Here is a 15,136-nt window from a genome sequence, read left to right on the forward strand (position 1 = left end):
TAGCCAACTTATTTTCTAGGATTAAATGCAATATTATTCATATTAAATGATTTTCTAGGATTAAATGCAATATTTTTCATATTAGATAATTTTCTAATATTAAATGCAATATTGTTCATGTGAAATAATAGCTATGAAAATCCTAATTGATGATTAATGAATATACTTTCTATGTACATTAAAATGTTGAGAAGTTCCTTTTTTTATTCTTACAATTAATATTTTCCAATGTTACAGGTGTCTTCAGCTGCACCGAGACCATTGAATGAACACCAAGGTCCAAACCTAGGTAAATATTTAAGATTTTTCAAATTGTAAGTCTATATACAAGTCAGTTGTAACCAAGACCTACCATTCCTTGGAAAATAGCAGTGACTTTGAATTTTGACTACCAAACCCCTGGGAGATGTCCTTCCCCTCAACCTTCAAGAGCAGTCAGAGGATAAAATCTTAACATGGGAGTCACTCACAATGTTGGTGTAAAAATTGTATTGACCTTGCAATGACATATATGTATAGAAAATCTTGACAAATGCTTGAATGAAATAAGTATTCACCATCATGAATATAGTGTTGCACACATAAAGCAGGTCTCTATTTGAATGGTCAAGGTGACTCTTAAAGGTCAGACAAAATACTTATTCATTGTTACATTATTTAGCACAAATGTTCAATATTGTGAGGCATAGTGTAAAAACACAAACTTTCAAGTCCCTGTGGCCATGGTTATATTCAGAGGTGCATCTGTGGCCAGGTGGTTTGTTGACTTCAAAGCACTTGCCCCTCACCTTTGTAGGTTTGAATCCTGCCTAAGACTTTGGATTACTTCATGTGAGGAAGCTATCAAGTTAGCTAATGTGTCAGTGGTTCTATTCAGCTGCTCTCGTACCTGAAAAAATGTAAGGAGGGGTACCTTATATCTTCATTCAGCAGTAAAGCTGGAGCATACTGTGCATAAGTGAAGGATTTTTTTGTGTGATTAATTGACACTTTTGTTGGTACATTTTTTGTGCATGTAAATCCAGACATTGATCATTTTATTATGCTCCCCAAAAAAATTTCAGGGGAAGCATATAGTCGGCGCCTTGTCCGTCTGTCCGTCCATCCGTCTGCCTGTCCGTCCGTCACACTTGCTTATTCATGGTCATGTTTGTCTATTTGAGGGTATATGTCGTGTCCGGTCCATAACTATTTTATCTTTGAAGGGATTTTGTAAATACTTGCCACAATTGTTCACAATAATGAGAAGATGTGTCATGCGAAACAACCGGTCACCTACCTACAAGGTCAAGGTTTCACTTGGAGGTCAAAGATTAACATAGTCTGTTACAGGGTATATTTCTTGTCCGGTCTATAACTTTGTCATTTATCAAAGGAATTTGAAATAACTTGGCACAAATGTTTGTTATAGTAAGAGGATGTGTCATGCGCAACAACCAGACCCCTACCTCCAGGGTCAAGGTCGCACTTGCTTATTCAAGGTCAACATTGTCTATTTGAGGGTATATCTCTGTCTGGTCTATAACTTTCTTATCTTTGAAGGATTTTGTAAAATACTTGCCACAATTGTTCACAATAATGAGATGATGTGTCGTATGCGCAACAATCGGTCACCAACCTCCAAGGTCACACTTGGAGTTCAAAGATTAACATAGTCTGTTATAGGGTATATTTTGTGTCCGGTCCATAACTTTTTCTTATATCAAAGGATTTTGAAAATACTTGGCACAAATATTCACTTTAATAAGACGATGTGTCATGCACAAACCAGCATCCCTACCTCCAAGGTCAAGGTCACATTTTGAGGTCAAAAATTAACATAGTCTTTTAAAGGGTATGTATTGTGTCCAATGTAGAACTTCTTCATAGTTCAAGGGATTTTGAAATAACTTTGCACAAATAGTCACAATAATAAGACGATATGTCAAGTACAACACCTGCACCCTACCTCCTAGGTCAAGGTCATACTTAGAGGTCAAAATAACAGAGTCTGTTATATGGTATATTTTGTGTCCTGTCCATAACTTCTGCATAGATCAAGGGATTTTGAAAATACTTCACAAATAGTCACAATGATAAGATGATATGTCATGGGTAACACCAGTGTCCTACCTCCAAGGTCAAGGTCACACTAAGGAGGTTCCAAAGATTAAACATAGTCTATTAAGAGGGTATACTTTTTGGTGTCCCATCGTATAACTTCTTTATAGTTCAAGGGATTTTGAAAATACATGGTACAAATAGTTACAATAATAAGACGATATGTCATGCACAACACATGCACCCCTACCTCCAAGGTCAAGGTCACACTTAGAGGTCAAAGCTTAACATGATAGATTTTTAAATTCAGTGTTTCATTTTATTTCTTTAATAAATTTATTGTTGCATTTGCAGATCTAACATTGATCATAATTTTGGACTGAAAGTCCTAAGATCCATACTTCAATCTTTTGAAATAGCACAATTTTATGCTTCATATAAAACTTGCCCAAGGCGGGGGACTTAGGTAACTCTGTTACAAATTCTTGTTACATTTTGAAGTTGTCCGGGACATAACTCGGAAACCATAAGAGATATCAACAAGAAACTTTGTATGTTGATAGATCGCATTGATTAGAAGTGCGGTGCAAAGAACAATAACTCTGCCTTGCCTAATTTTGGAATTATTGCACTTTGAACTTTTTCCAGGGACATAACTCTGAATCTACAAGAGGTGTACTATCCTGGGTCCAAAACCTATTCGGGGAGCATCACCCGATTCAAATTGGGCTCTTGTTTAAGCTCACCTGTCTCAAAGTGACATCATCGGGTGAGCTTTGGTGATCGCTTTTCGTCCGGCGTCCTGGTTTCCGTCCTTAAACTTTTACTTTATAATATCTCCTCATAAACTGCTAAGCCAATCTCATCCAAACTTCATAGGAATGTTCCTTTGGTAGTCAAAATTGGCCCTGGGGGGTCATTGATTTTCCTTATTTGTATATTGTAAAAATTTAAAATCTACTTTTTAAAAACCCAAATAGCTAGAGCTTGGATATTAAGCATGAAATATCTTCTAGTGGATGTCTACCAAGTTTGTTCAAATAAAAGCCCTGCTATTAATATTGGCCATCATGACCGTCTTGTATTCACATGTGTGAGTGTTTAGCAAGTGAATATTAACCATTTTGTAAAATCTGAACTGTGGACAAGGAACATGACATATATTTATCTCACCAGAGCTCAACATACTCAAGGTAAACTATTATTATCACTCAAAGTTATCATTTGGCATCCACAAACTCCTTCAAAATCACTTGGCAAATTTTATCAATTCTTTCTTAGAAAGATCCTTTTGTGATCCTGTTTAAAAGGTGATCAAAGAAAATCATTCCATGCAGATTTCTGACTACCATGGTGTTACCAAAAGAAAAACCTTTTAAAATCATCTCTTAAACCATAAAGATAAGAGCTAAGATAATTAGCATGAAACATCCTGTAATGGTCTAATACCATGCTTGTCCAAATAATTGTCTTCCGGTCAAAATTGGCATTGCCCCCAGAGGTCCCATAGGTTTACCTTATACATTAGGTAAAATCGTTAGAAATCATCTCCTCTTATACAATTTAAGCTTGAGCATATGAGCTGTGATATTTGGCATAAAACATTGTATAGTTGGCCATTCCCAGCAAGTCATGGGTTTTCCTTACATGCATGTGGTAAACACTTTAAAATCATCTCCTTTGAAACCATAGCAGCTGGAGCTTAGATAATGAACATGAAACATAATGTCAGGTGGACCAGACATAAGCTTTTATTGATACATCCTTATCAATTATGCTTCACATATAAATGAACCTCTGCATAAAATGATAATCAGATGATCCTTTACAAAATTTGCGATTTAAAAATGGTTACATGCTTCACACAAAAATAATTTAAAATATGAATTTTTAACATCTGCCATACCCCATTGGATGATTTTGATAAAAATTGAATTACTAGGAATGTCCAGGTAATTAAATCTTGTCCATTTTATGATTTACTCCATATCCTATGGTGAATGATTAAGGGCAATATGATCCTTTTGTTTATTGTAACAACTTTTTTCTGTGTTTGTAGCACAACTGCCATATGTTTTGTTTGGAGATGAAGAAGATGTACAATGTTTACCACATTGTGATGCAACAGTGAAAGACAGTTCCTCAATAGCAAAGTTGGTTGAGACAGATCATGAAGTCCCCCAAGAGTCTTTTCAGGAATTTCAAGCAAATAAAGCCAGGACAGAAAGCTTTGGATTAACTAATCTTGAAGATTACAGCAGAATTATGGCAAAAATTCAGTCACGTCTGCCAGTTTATCATTGTAAATTTTTAGATGTTCAATGTAAAGTTAACAGTGTTCTTGAATTATTAGATCCCTCTGACATGCCTAGATTTGTAAAAAACTTCATCCATCAAAGCTTAAAATTTCAAACCCGATCTAATGATGATCAAGATGACATTGCATACAGAAATAAAGATTTCCACCAGCAGTTTAAGGAAGGCAATCCTGATTTAGAACAATTAAATAAAGACAGTCATCTTAAAAACCAGTCAAATATACATGTAGGTAATAAAGGTGCAAATCTGTCAAAAGAAGAACAAAATGAATTTGATAGAAAGAACAGTACACTTGAATGTGAAGAAACAGACATATTATTAGATAAAAGTACATTTGAAAGTGAAACTGTTGATTTAGGACAAGAAGAAACAAAGTCTAAGAAAAGAAGAAAAAAAACCCATATTGAAAACAATGGCCCAAACCAAGATGTTAAACATGGCATGAAAGGGAAACGTCCTATAAGAGGCAATCAACGTATTAAAAGGTCAAGCAGAAAGGAAACTACCAATGACAACTGTTCTGCACTTGTAAGTAAGAAAGAGTCTTCGAAGCATACCAATAAGCATGGACAATTACTTGAACAGCATAATGAGAGACAGGGAAATTATGAAATTCATACACAGGCGTGTGTCACAGGACTACCACCTCAGAATATTTCAGACCTTGCTTCAGGAGTTAATAAAGGAGAGAAAACTTATGAGAGAATTTTAATCAAATTTAAAAGGAAAGAAGAAGAATGGGAAATTAAGAAAGATTTTCCTGATGATGATGACAGAACATTGCTATATGGATATGATGGTCCTTTCGGAAAGATTGTCAAGGATTAGAACAAAAGGTAGTTTTTATGCTCCCCAAAGGATGAGCATATAGCCCCCCCTTTGTCTGTCCATCTGTCCGTCCAACTGTCTGTACAAACCCAGAGGTACTTGTGTGACTTGGATAACAATTGGTGTTACTTTTGTGTCTTTTTTAAGCCTTGTGTAACTAAAAATGGCAAAAAAAGATCAAAGGAAAAGTCACATAAGTACCATCTAGTCCGTCCAATTGCTATTCTTGTCCAGGACTTAAATGTGAAACAACAAGAGGTACATGTATCAACATGAATTTTTGTAGGTAGATAGATCTCATTGGTTAGAAGTGCAGTTCAAAAGAACCGTAACTCTGCCTTGCCTAATTTTGGACTTATTGTCCTTTATTCATTTTTTCACTTTGAACTTTGTCCGGGACATAGCTCTGAAACCATAAGAGATATCAACAAGAAACGTTGTATGTAGATAGATCTCATTAAATAGAAGTGCAGTGCAAAATAACAGTAACTTTGCCTTCCTTAATTTTGGAATTATTGCTCTTTGTTCATTTTTACACTTTGAACATTGTCCAGGACATAACTTTGAAAGTATAAGAAATATGAATAAGACATTTTGTAGGTATATAGATCTCATTGGGTAGACGTGCAGTGCAAAAGAACGATAACTCTGCCTTGCCTTATTTTAGAGTTATTGCCCTTTGTTCATTTTTACTTTTTGAACTTTGTCTGGTACATTTCTCTAGAGGTATACTTTTCTGTGTCCAAAACTGGGAGCTCAGGGAGCATCAGCCTGTTCAACCGGCTTTTGTTTAGGAATTGGGGTTTTGCCATTTCAGTTTGTAACTGAATTTAAGTCATATGTGAACAACAAGTATAACCAAACTTTGTTTAAAGTTTCACAAGCATTTCATTATCCTCAAACAAAGATGCAAAATACATCAGAGAAAATTAGGCTCTCTATGGGCTTTGAGCTCACTACAAATAATAAACACTTAGAAAATTCATATCACTTGACTAAGGACTTCAAATCACTTCTCCCTGAAAGCTGTGGATTCGAATCCTATTGGAGTCTGTGGATTTTATCATGTGAAGATGCTATCCAGCTAACTTAAGGGAAGTTTTTATGCTCCCCGAAAAATTTAGGGGGAGCATATAATAAATAGTCGCCGCCTTGTCCGTCCGTCTGTCCGCGCTACCAAATAGGGATAGGGGGCCATCTAACTGTAAACAGAACAAAAGAGAACAAAAGAGTTCATTCCCTAACAATAGAATAAGGGGCCATGGCCCTCTATTAAACAAAAGAAAATAACAAAAGAAATGTCCCCTTAGTGCATTTAAGTGGCACGTCCGTCCGTCCGTCCGTCTGTCCGCTTTTTCTTGTCCGGGGCGGGGCATAACTTTGAAACAACAAGAGGTATCAACATGAAACTGTGTAGGTAGATAGACCTCATTGAGTAACCATAACTCTGCCTTGCCTTATTTTTGAATTATTGCCCTTTGTTTATTTTTTTCACTTTGAACTTAGTCAGGGACATAACTCTCTATCACTATAAGAGTTATCAACATGAAACTTTGTAGGAAGATAGATCTCATTGAGTAGGTGTGCAGTGCACAAGAATGTAACTCTGCCTTGCCTTATTTTTGAATTATTGCCCTTTGTTTATTTGTACACTTTGAACTTTGTCCTGGACATAACTCTAAAACTATAAGAGTTATCAACATGAAACTTTGCAGATAGATAGATCTCTTTGAGTAGGTTTGCAGTGCACAAGAACTGTTACTCTGTCTTGCCTGATTTTGGAGCAATTGCCCTTTGTTCAGTTTGACACTTTGAACTTTGTCCGGGACATTACTCTAAAATTATAAGAGATATCAACATGAAACTTTGTAGGTAGATAGGTATCATTGGGTAGAAGTGCAGTGCTAAAGAATCATAACTCTGCCTTGCCTTATTTTGAAGTTTTTGCCCTTTGTTTTTCTTTTTCTTTTTGACTTTTGTAAAACTATTAGATATCAACATGAAACTTTATAGGTAGATAGATCTCATTGGATAGAACTGCAATGCTAAAGAACCTAAACACAGTCTTGTCTTATTTTGGAGTTATTGCCCTTTGTTATTTTTTTTTATACTTTCCTGTGTCCAAAACCTTCTCAGGGGAGCATCACCTGGTTCAACCGGTTCTTGTTGTTCTTAAAAGTCAGTTGCTCATTTCTGCTAGACATAAAGCATGGAGGACCACATGGGGTCTTCCATTACGTCAAAGTGCTCCGACTCTGGAGGAGACATTATCGTTAAAAAAACAAAAACAAAACTGCTGTAAACCAATAAGCCATAGAATCAATTACCGAAGCAGATATCAAAGATTGAATTGATAATTGTTGATGTTGGTGTGCATTCATACATAACAAATTTCTAACTTATTTTTCAGCAAGCCGAGCATAATTTCTTCGAATGATCAAAATTAATGATGATGGCAATTGGATGCTTTTCGAAATAGAGTGGACTCCTCTCAGATGCAGATGAGATGTTCATATACTATATACTTCTTCTTACTATGTAAATTATTTTCAGACATACTGATTTAATTTACTCCTAACCTGCTGGAACTAAAAGCATTACACAACTGTGCAGTATGATAAAAGCTAGACTTTTTCATTTTGGTGTATTGAAAACCTTTCAACTTTAAATGGACTGTTTCAAAATTGAAACTAGAGCATTAAAGTCCATTATGCAAGGTCAGCAGATTAAGGGATGAATTTAATACATTGAGAATTGCTTACGTAAAGATCTTGATGGAAATTTAGACCATTTCAACTTCTGCTCCTGATTTTTGTGTATGAAGTAATGTACATGATTAAGTTGACAGGAATATTATGTTTGAGAGCTCAAACTATAGGATATACGAGGGTTGTTCAAAAAGTAATAGGACTGCAGTTCTACTATTCACATTTTTTAATTTACGTGCACAATTTTACAAGATAATAATATCGGAACATATCCTCTATTTACAGTGAAAAAATCAATAAAATATGTTTAAAAATAACGAGTCTGTGAAAATTTCAAATGACAAGGGGTACGCGACTCGGCGCACGCTAACAGCACAATAGATGATGTTTATGATGTCGTAAAATAAAAACAAAATGTATCAAGCGTCATCCCTTCTGAAAGAATTCTCCCTAGTGTTCTATGTGTCTAAATCATGTAACTGACCAGACATCATATGTGGAGATGAAGCGAGAAAGAAAATGATCTTATTCTTGTTCCACACTCCGAGAAAAAAAGCCCGATAGCCGGCCACTCTCCGCGTTTTCTCGTATTCTTGTATCTTATAGTAATCAATATAGAATAAACAGACATGAACTTATGATGTTAATGAAAATGCGATTAATAGAATTATTTTACACATATCATCATAAGTCCTTAAAACAATATGATGTATGTTAGTAAAATAACAATAGTTATCAACTAAAAAGTATATTTTCCTACTAAGAACGGCGTATCATTTTTAAAAGAAAATTGGGAAAAATATTAATAATTACTGTTAATCATTATAACATTAATTTATTGATAACACATATATCTAGTAAAATGAAATATAATTATGTTTGAGACAAATCATTTAGGTAGAACTGAATCAATAGACCCAATACAGAAATCAAACATGCCAGACAGTTCGTGGACTGTTTACCGTCGATCATTTTGTAGCGCTTTTTTATTTGACGCCACTAACGTCCCGTCAATTTTCCGCTATCATTCTCATCCTTTCCTGTTTGTGATTTCGTATGTGCAGTTTTTGAGTTGTTCGCGCAAGCTGAGAACGCGTATCCTGATAGCCGATTAATTGTACTGTGTTAATTTTATGTTTTCATATATATCTGAAGGAGTATCGCCAATTTGTTGGCAAAGTTTAACGATCGCACACATTTTCAGTTTTTTAACGAACATCAAATTTCTACATTTAACGTTATGACCACTGCTGTTTAAAACTTGATGATTTAGCCATATCATGTCTGAATGACGTTAAATTTGGGCATAATGTCACTTAAATATAATAAATTGTGTTGGTGGAATAAATGGGGAAAAAAAGAAAATAAATTATGAATAAAATAAAAGTTCAACTAAGCTTCAATAACCTTTTTATGTGCTGCGCCGGGTGCCTGTTACCATGGTTATTCAATAACACAGGGAACACGCGTTAAGAATAAGAATTCAATATTTTTATGTTTAAATTGAAGAAAACATTGTTCGATCACTGTACATATAAAAATATTCTAAATTGAATTGAATATGAAGATGCAAGACTCTTAGTCCTATTACTTTTTGAACAACCCTCGTATTATGCTAGCATTACAGACAATTGTGTAACTTTATAATACTGCATGTTTGTAACATTGTTTTTCATAGGATTTGTTTGTTTGTTTATATAGTTTTATATACACAGCTGCTGTCAGTTTCATTAAGAAATCATAGTTTTTCTTCTAAAAAGGAAGTTTGCTGTATTATAAATTTGTCATAAAGATTTCTGAAGGTTATATGACTGTATATAAATTGAATGTTTGCAATATAACCTTCGTGTAGCTGCTCAGGTTATATAAACAAACAACCATTTATATAGAGCCATATAACCTGTCAAAATTCATTAGAACTAATAATATATACATGATCTACACAAGTTGTATTTGTTTTAAGACTTCATTACATGTTGAAGAAAATATTTTAAAGTGATGTGATGCCCAATTTTTTGCTGACGAGTTGAATCAGTAATATATTTCAAAAGATTGTAAATTATAATAGTGCTTGACCGATATTTGATAATGAAAGATATTTAGGAAAAAATACAAAATCTTCCTAAAATATAATTATAATAAAACTGCCCTCCTCTTTAAAATAAAAAAAAAAGTTATCAATACATATTCTGAGCAATATTTATAAAAATGTCTGTGGGTTAAGTGGATTATTGATTAATTTTGCGTAGTAATATATTAAATTGAACAGTCAATTATGGCATAATGTAAAGTTATTTTTATTCTAGACTTTTACCAATGCTCTTTCCATTTGCACTTTGATGAGTATAACGCCACTTTTAAATGTGCCTTAATAATTTCGTTTCGGTTAAGGTTAATTACTTAATATGTTTTTTGCAGTCATTTATGTATTATAAAAATTATTTTTCCCTACTGATTCATTGTCTTTCCTATTGTAACTTTAAACTACTTAATTGATTTGGATTTTACTTCTACCTTCACCTAAGTGATTTTGTTACACTAAACAAGCTCAGTTCTGATGCTCTTGATATATGTATTAATCTAGAGTTCAGTATGAACCTGATATCTATGCATATAAGTAGCTTCAAATGTTCATTAATTCATTTATTTTTTCTCTCTCAATTGATAATTGTTGATAGATATCACAGATAAATTGCATTAGTTATCTTTCAGTATGAGTAAATATATGAATGTTTGTACATACATGTATTATAAATATGCCTGTTTCTTTACTGATTTATATTATACATCTTGTAGATCTTGTGTTTATATTTACTGTATATATGATCCTAATTGTACAAATTTTAATATGCATATAATATTTTATATTATGTAAAAGTTTTTCAGTTATGGAGGAAGTAAAGATAATAATAATAATAATGCATGTTATGATGTACTCAAAAGATATTTATTCTACATTTTTAAAAAGATACTGTTTTGAAATTATCAGATTGAGTATTTTCAAATTCCAATTACTATTGTAGCAAAATATATCTTAGCATTTGTTAGTAATTATATATTTGTAATACACTCCACAATTATTGTGACATAGATTTTTGATGATCTGAGCTTTAATGCCACATGATACGCTGTACGCTATTCAGTTGGTATTTTTAATAGACCGCACAATCTTCCTGAATGATGAATAGTGCTGTCCGAATAGAAAACAAAATGTCCATTTAATAATTTTAGCATGGTATGTATTAAAAGAAGTTGTGATTGTGCAATACATATGTTCAAGGGTATAAAGCTATATGTTTTCTGTCTGTAGTTAACAAAATTTTTGTTTTATTTTTATAAAAGAATAATTCCGAAGCATCATACATCACGTGGGATTTCAAGTATTCTACAGATATATAAGATTGAGTGAGAGTTATGCCAGCTTGTCTCTGGGTTTTCTACTCTGATAGATAGAATGAGGCATTTCATAAAGAGGCTTTGAGATATATACACTATTTATATATGTGAACTAATTCTGAGGCTTTGTTAAAAAATTATATCTAATATATAAGATTTTGTTTTACAATGTATGCATGTTAACTTATTCTAAAGTCAATGAGCTTTATATATAATATATATCTGGTATTGTCTCTCAATGTATGTAGGGGCGTCCGTGGCCGAGTGGTTAAGGTCGTTGACTTCAAACCACTTGCCCCTCAACCCTGTGGGTTTGAATCCCGACAGGGACTTTGGATTCTTTCATGTGAGGAAGCTATCCAGCTAGCTTACGGAATGTCGGTGGTTCTACTCAGGTGCCCGTTTTTGCCTGAAATAATGCACGGAAGGGGCACCTGAGGTCTCCCTCCACCAGTAAAGCTGGAACATCACGATATGACCTATACTGTGTCGATGTGACGTAAAACCCAAAACAAACAAACTTGATGTATGTAAACTAATTACCGTATAAGTGGTTTTTTCTGCGGGCTCCAAATTCTGCGGTTTTTCAAAATTTTGGCATGTTTTTATTTCTGCGGACTTAATTTCTGCGGCACATTCTTTGGACAAAATGTGATTTAAATTCTGCGGCTCATCTTATCAAAGTCTAAGTCACATTACTTTACCTATTTTATTTGCATGTACACATTCGCATTAAAATTTTGTTTACCGTCGTCACCGCAGAACTATATTATATAGTAATTACAAACAATTATATTGTTTGCTTGCAAACAAATATAATGTGCATCAATAGACAGTTTGCATCTTTAAATCAGTGTGAAATGACGTGTGAAAAATATACCACGGTAGTATCTTTAATTTTATAAAATTGATAGAAGTTTATCGTAAATCAGACAACAATTAATGTATACGACGATTATTTAGCAGTATAAAGGTTTAAATGGTTTTAATGATTTAGTGGTAAACATACCCTTTAGCGTACATGCAAACACTATGATGTTTGAATTTCTTTGTTCATAAATTGGCATAATTAACAACAATTACATCCTTACATGCACATATTGCATATTCAGCCGAAATCAATTTTATATAACTCGATGACCCGCTAACCGTTATAATCCGTCAGTCTTTATTCCTTTAAAGGAAACAGGTCATAATGTAGGACTCATTTCTTTTAAAAAAAAAAAACGTGGAGAAATATTCTGCGGTTTTTATTTCTGCGGTGCTGAAACTGACCGCAGAAAACGCAGAAATAAAGTCTGCGCAGAAAAAACCACTTATACGGTATGTTGTCATGAAATTATATAGTAAATATATCTTAATTTTATTTCTAAATGAACATAACCTTATTCATGTAGCTTTGTAAATACTTTATCTTACATTTCGTTACGCTAAGGTTATGATATCTACTAAACATACATTTGTCTATCACTTATTCAATCAATTATAAAACTACATGGATTAATAGGGGCGTCCGTGGCTGAGTGGTTAAGGTCGTTGACTTCAAACCACTTGCCCCTTACCGCTGTGGGTTCGAATCCCAACAGGGTCTTTGGATTCTTTCATGTGAGGAAGCTATCCAGCTAGCTTACAGAACGTCGGTGGTTCTACTCAGGTGCCCGTTCGTGCCTGAAATAATGCACGGAAGGGCACCTGAGGTCTTCCTCCGCCAGTAAAGCTGGAACGTCACGCTATGACCTATACTGTGACGTAAAACCCAAAACCCAAAACAAACAAACTCAATGTATGTAAACTAATTATGTTGTCATGAAATTATATAGTAAATATATCTTAATTTTATTTCTAAATGAACATAACCTTATTCATGTAGCTTTGTAAATACTTTATCTTACATTTCGTTTCGCTAAGGTTATGAAATCTACTTAACATACATTTGTCTATCACTTATTCAATCAATTATAAAACTACATGGATTAAAGTAAAATTTACATCTTTACTTTCTTTTCGCTAAGATTATTATTAGTCCCCTACCGGTTTAACCGGAGGGGACTTTAGGTTTACCCTCCGTCCGTCCGTCTGTCTGTCTGTCCGCACTCACAGGAGAGTAATTATGTGGCTAGAGGGACAATAGGTAACTGTTCTTTCTCTTTGATGTCATTCATTCCGTGATGCTTTTATGTGGCTATTTTCTTTTGTGTGGCTAAAAAGAACAATAGAGAGAACAATAGAGTAACCACATAATTACTGTCCTGTGAGAACGTCCGTCGGTCTGTCTGTCCGTCAGTCCGGCCGTCCACAAAACTGGATCCCGCGATAACGCAAAAAGTACTAAAAAATTTTTTTATGAAACTTGATATATGGATAGATGGCAGTATGGAGATTATGCACGTCTTTTTTTTTTCTTCCTATGTTGAAAATTCTGGTTGCCATGGCAACAAATAGTCTGAAAATATGGCAAATTTAACACATAAACTGGATCCAGTGATAATTCAAAAAGTACTGTAAATATTTTTATGAAACTTGAAATATGGGCAGATGGCAGTCTGGAGATTATGCACATCTTTTTCTTTTCTTCCTATGTTGAAAATTCTGGTTGCTATGGCAACAAATAGCCAGAATTTCAAGATTTCTGATGCTTTTTCACTATAAGTTCTTTATTTCTTAAGGTGTTTACTTCAAACTTTAAATATAAGTTTCTGGCCATCAACCACATCATATGTGACAAGGTTTACAACTCTAGCACAAAAAATATCAGTATTACCTCCCTTGAACTTAGAATTTTTATGAAAAAAAAAGTTGTCTTTTTAAATAACTTCTTTATTTCCTAATGTATCTACTTCAAACTTCATATATATGTTTCTTATTATCACTCAACATTTTTGAGAAGGTTAAATACTCTAGCAAGACTATTTCCAGAATTATCTCCCCCTTGAACTTAGATTTTTACGCGAAATTTGTATTTTTCACTCCAACTACTTCATTCCTTATAGGATTGCATTTAAAATCCCACATCGTAATAATATGACAAGGTTGTATAAACATAATTTCCTTACTAGGTAGGGAAACTTAACACATTACTGTGATATAGACAAACTTAGAACTCAAAAGATTTAATTTCATTCATGTCATTCATCCACTGGTAAAATTGAATGGCCCATCAGAATGTTGCTGGGGTTCTAACCGGTAGGGGACTTATGGATTGCTTGCAATACTATGATAATTGCTTGTTTATTTGATATCCGATTCCATGTCAGTAAAATTCTGCATTGACACTTCTCTGTAGCTCATTAATTTTTTTCAATTGAATGTTTTAAATATAATGACTGATGTAATTGCTGATATTCAAATGATCTTAGTAGACAAAATCTTATTTAGCATATTAATTATTCTACAGCTTACATGATAATTAATGTTATACATTTCGTATAGAAGATGCATTGTTTGTGTACGTGTGTATATTGTTTACATATTCAAATGTTGTTGTTTGCCTAAGATGTCATTTTATGTTGTGCCTATCGTAAATACCGTAGAATTCCTAATAAACGCCCCTCCCCTATTAAAGCCCCCCCCCCAGGCCTTTTGATAAGGAAAACAATCTACTCATCAGTGCTGAGCTCATAATTAAAGCCATAATTTTATTCAAATCATTCAGAATCCATTTTATTTCATAGTAAACACAAATATGTATAATATGAAATTTAAAACCTTAACACTTTTCAATGTTATTACCACTTGCTAACACTAAATGTATTTACAGTGATTTTTGGATTTAGGAAAAACTGTGTTGTAATAATAGCCCCTCTTTTGGAAAATGTTTAGCCCTCGGGGGCATTAAATAGAAATTT

At 33.7% G+C, this 15,136-nt stretch overlaps 1 protein-coding gene across 1 annotated transcript; it reads left to right on the forward strand.

Moving 5' to 3' along the window:
* Window positions 1-212: 212 nt before the first annotated feature.
* On the forward strand, window positions 213-11,300 carry LOC132750002 (uncharacterized). The gene is made up of 3 exons (XM_060739953.1): window positions 213-289; window positions 4,100-5,195; window positions 7,598-11,300. The coding sequence occupies exons 1-2, from the start codon at window positions 229-231 to the stop codon at window positions 5,185-5,187; spliced, it is 1,149 nt and encodes a 382-aa protein (XP_060595936.1). The 5' UTR covers window positions 213-228; the 3' UTR covers window positions 5,188-5,195; window positions 7,598-11,300.
* Window positions 11,301-15,136: the final 3,836 nt, after the last annotated feature.

The sequence above is a fragment of the Ruditapes philippinarum genome, unplaced genomic scaffold (genome assembly GCF_026571515.1).
Source record: "Ruditapes philippinarum isolate M1 unplaced genomic scaffold, ASM2657151v2 ctg10147_1_1_1_1, whole genome shotgun sequence".
Classification (NCBI taxonomy): domain Eukaryota; kingdom Metazoa; phylum Mollusca; class Bivalvia; order Venerida; family Veneridae; genus Ruditapes; species Ruditapes philippinarum.

Excerpts from the sequence above, each read along its gene's own strand:
- LOC132750002 (XM_060739953.1), top strand. The coding sequence starts at position 229 with ATGTTACAGGTGTCTTCAGCTGCACCGAGACCATTGAATGAACACCAA. Across the intron at positions 290-4,099 it reads ACACCAAGGTCCAAACCTAG|CACAACTGCCATATGTTTTG; the intron begins GTAAATATTTAA and ends CTGTGTTTGTAG.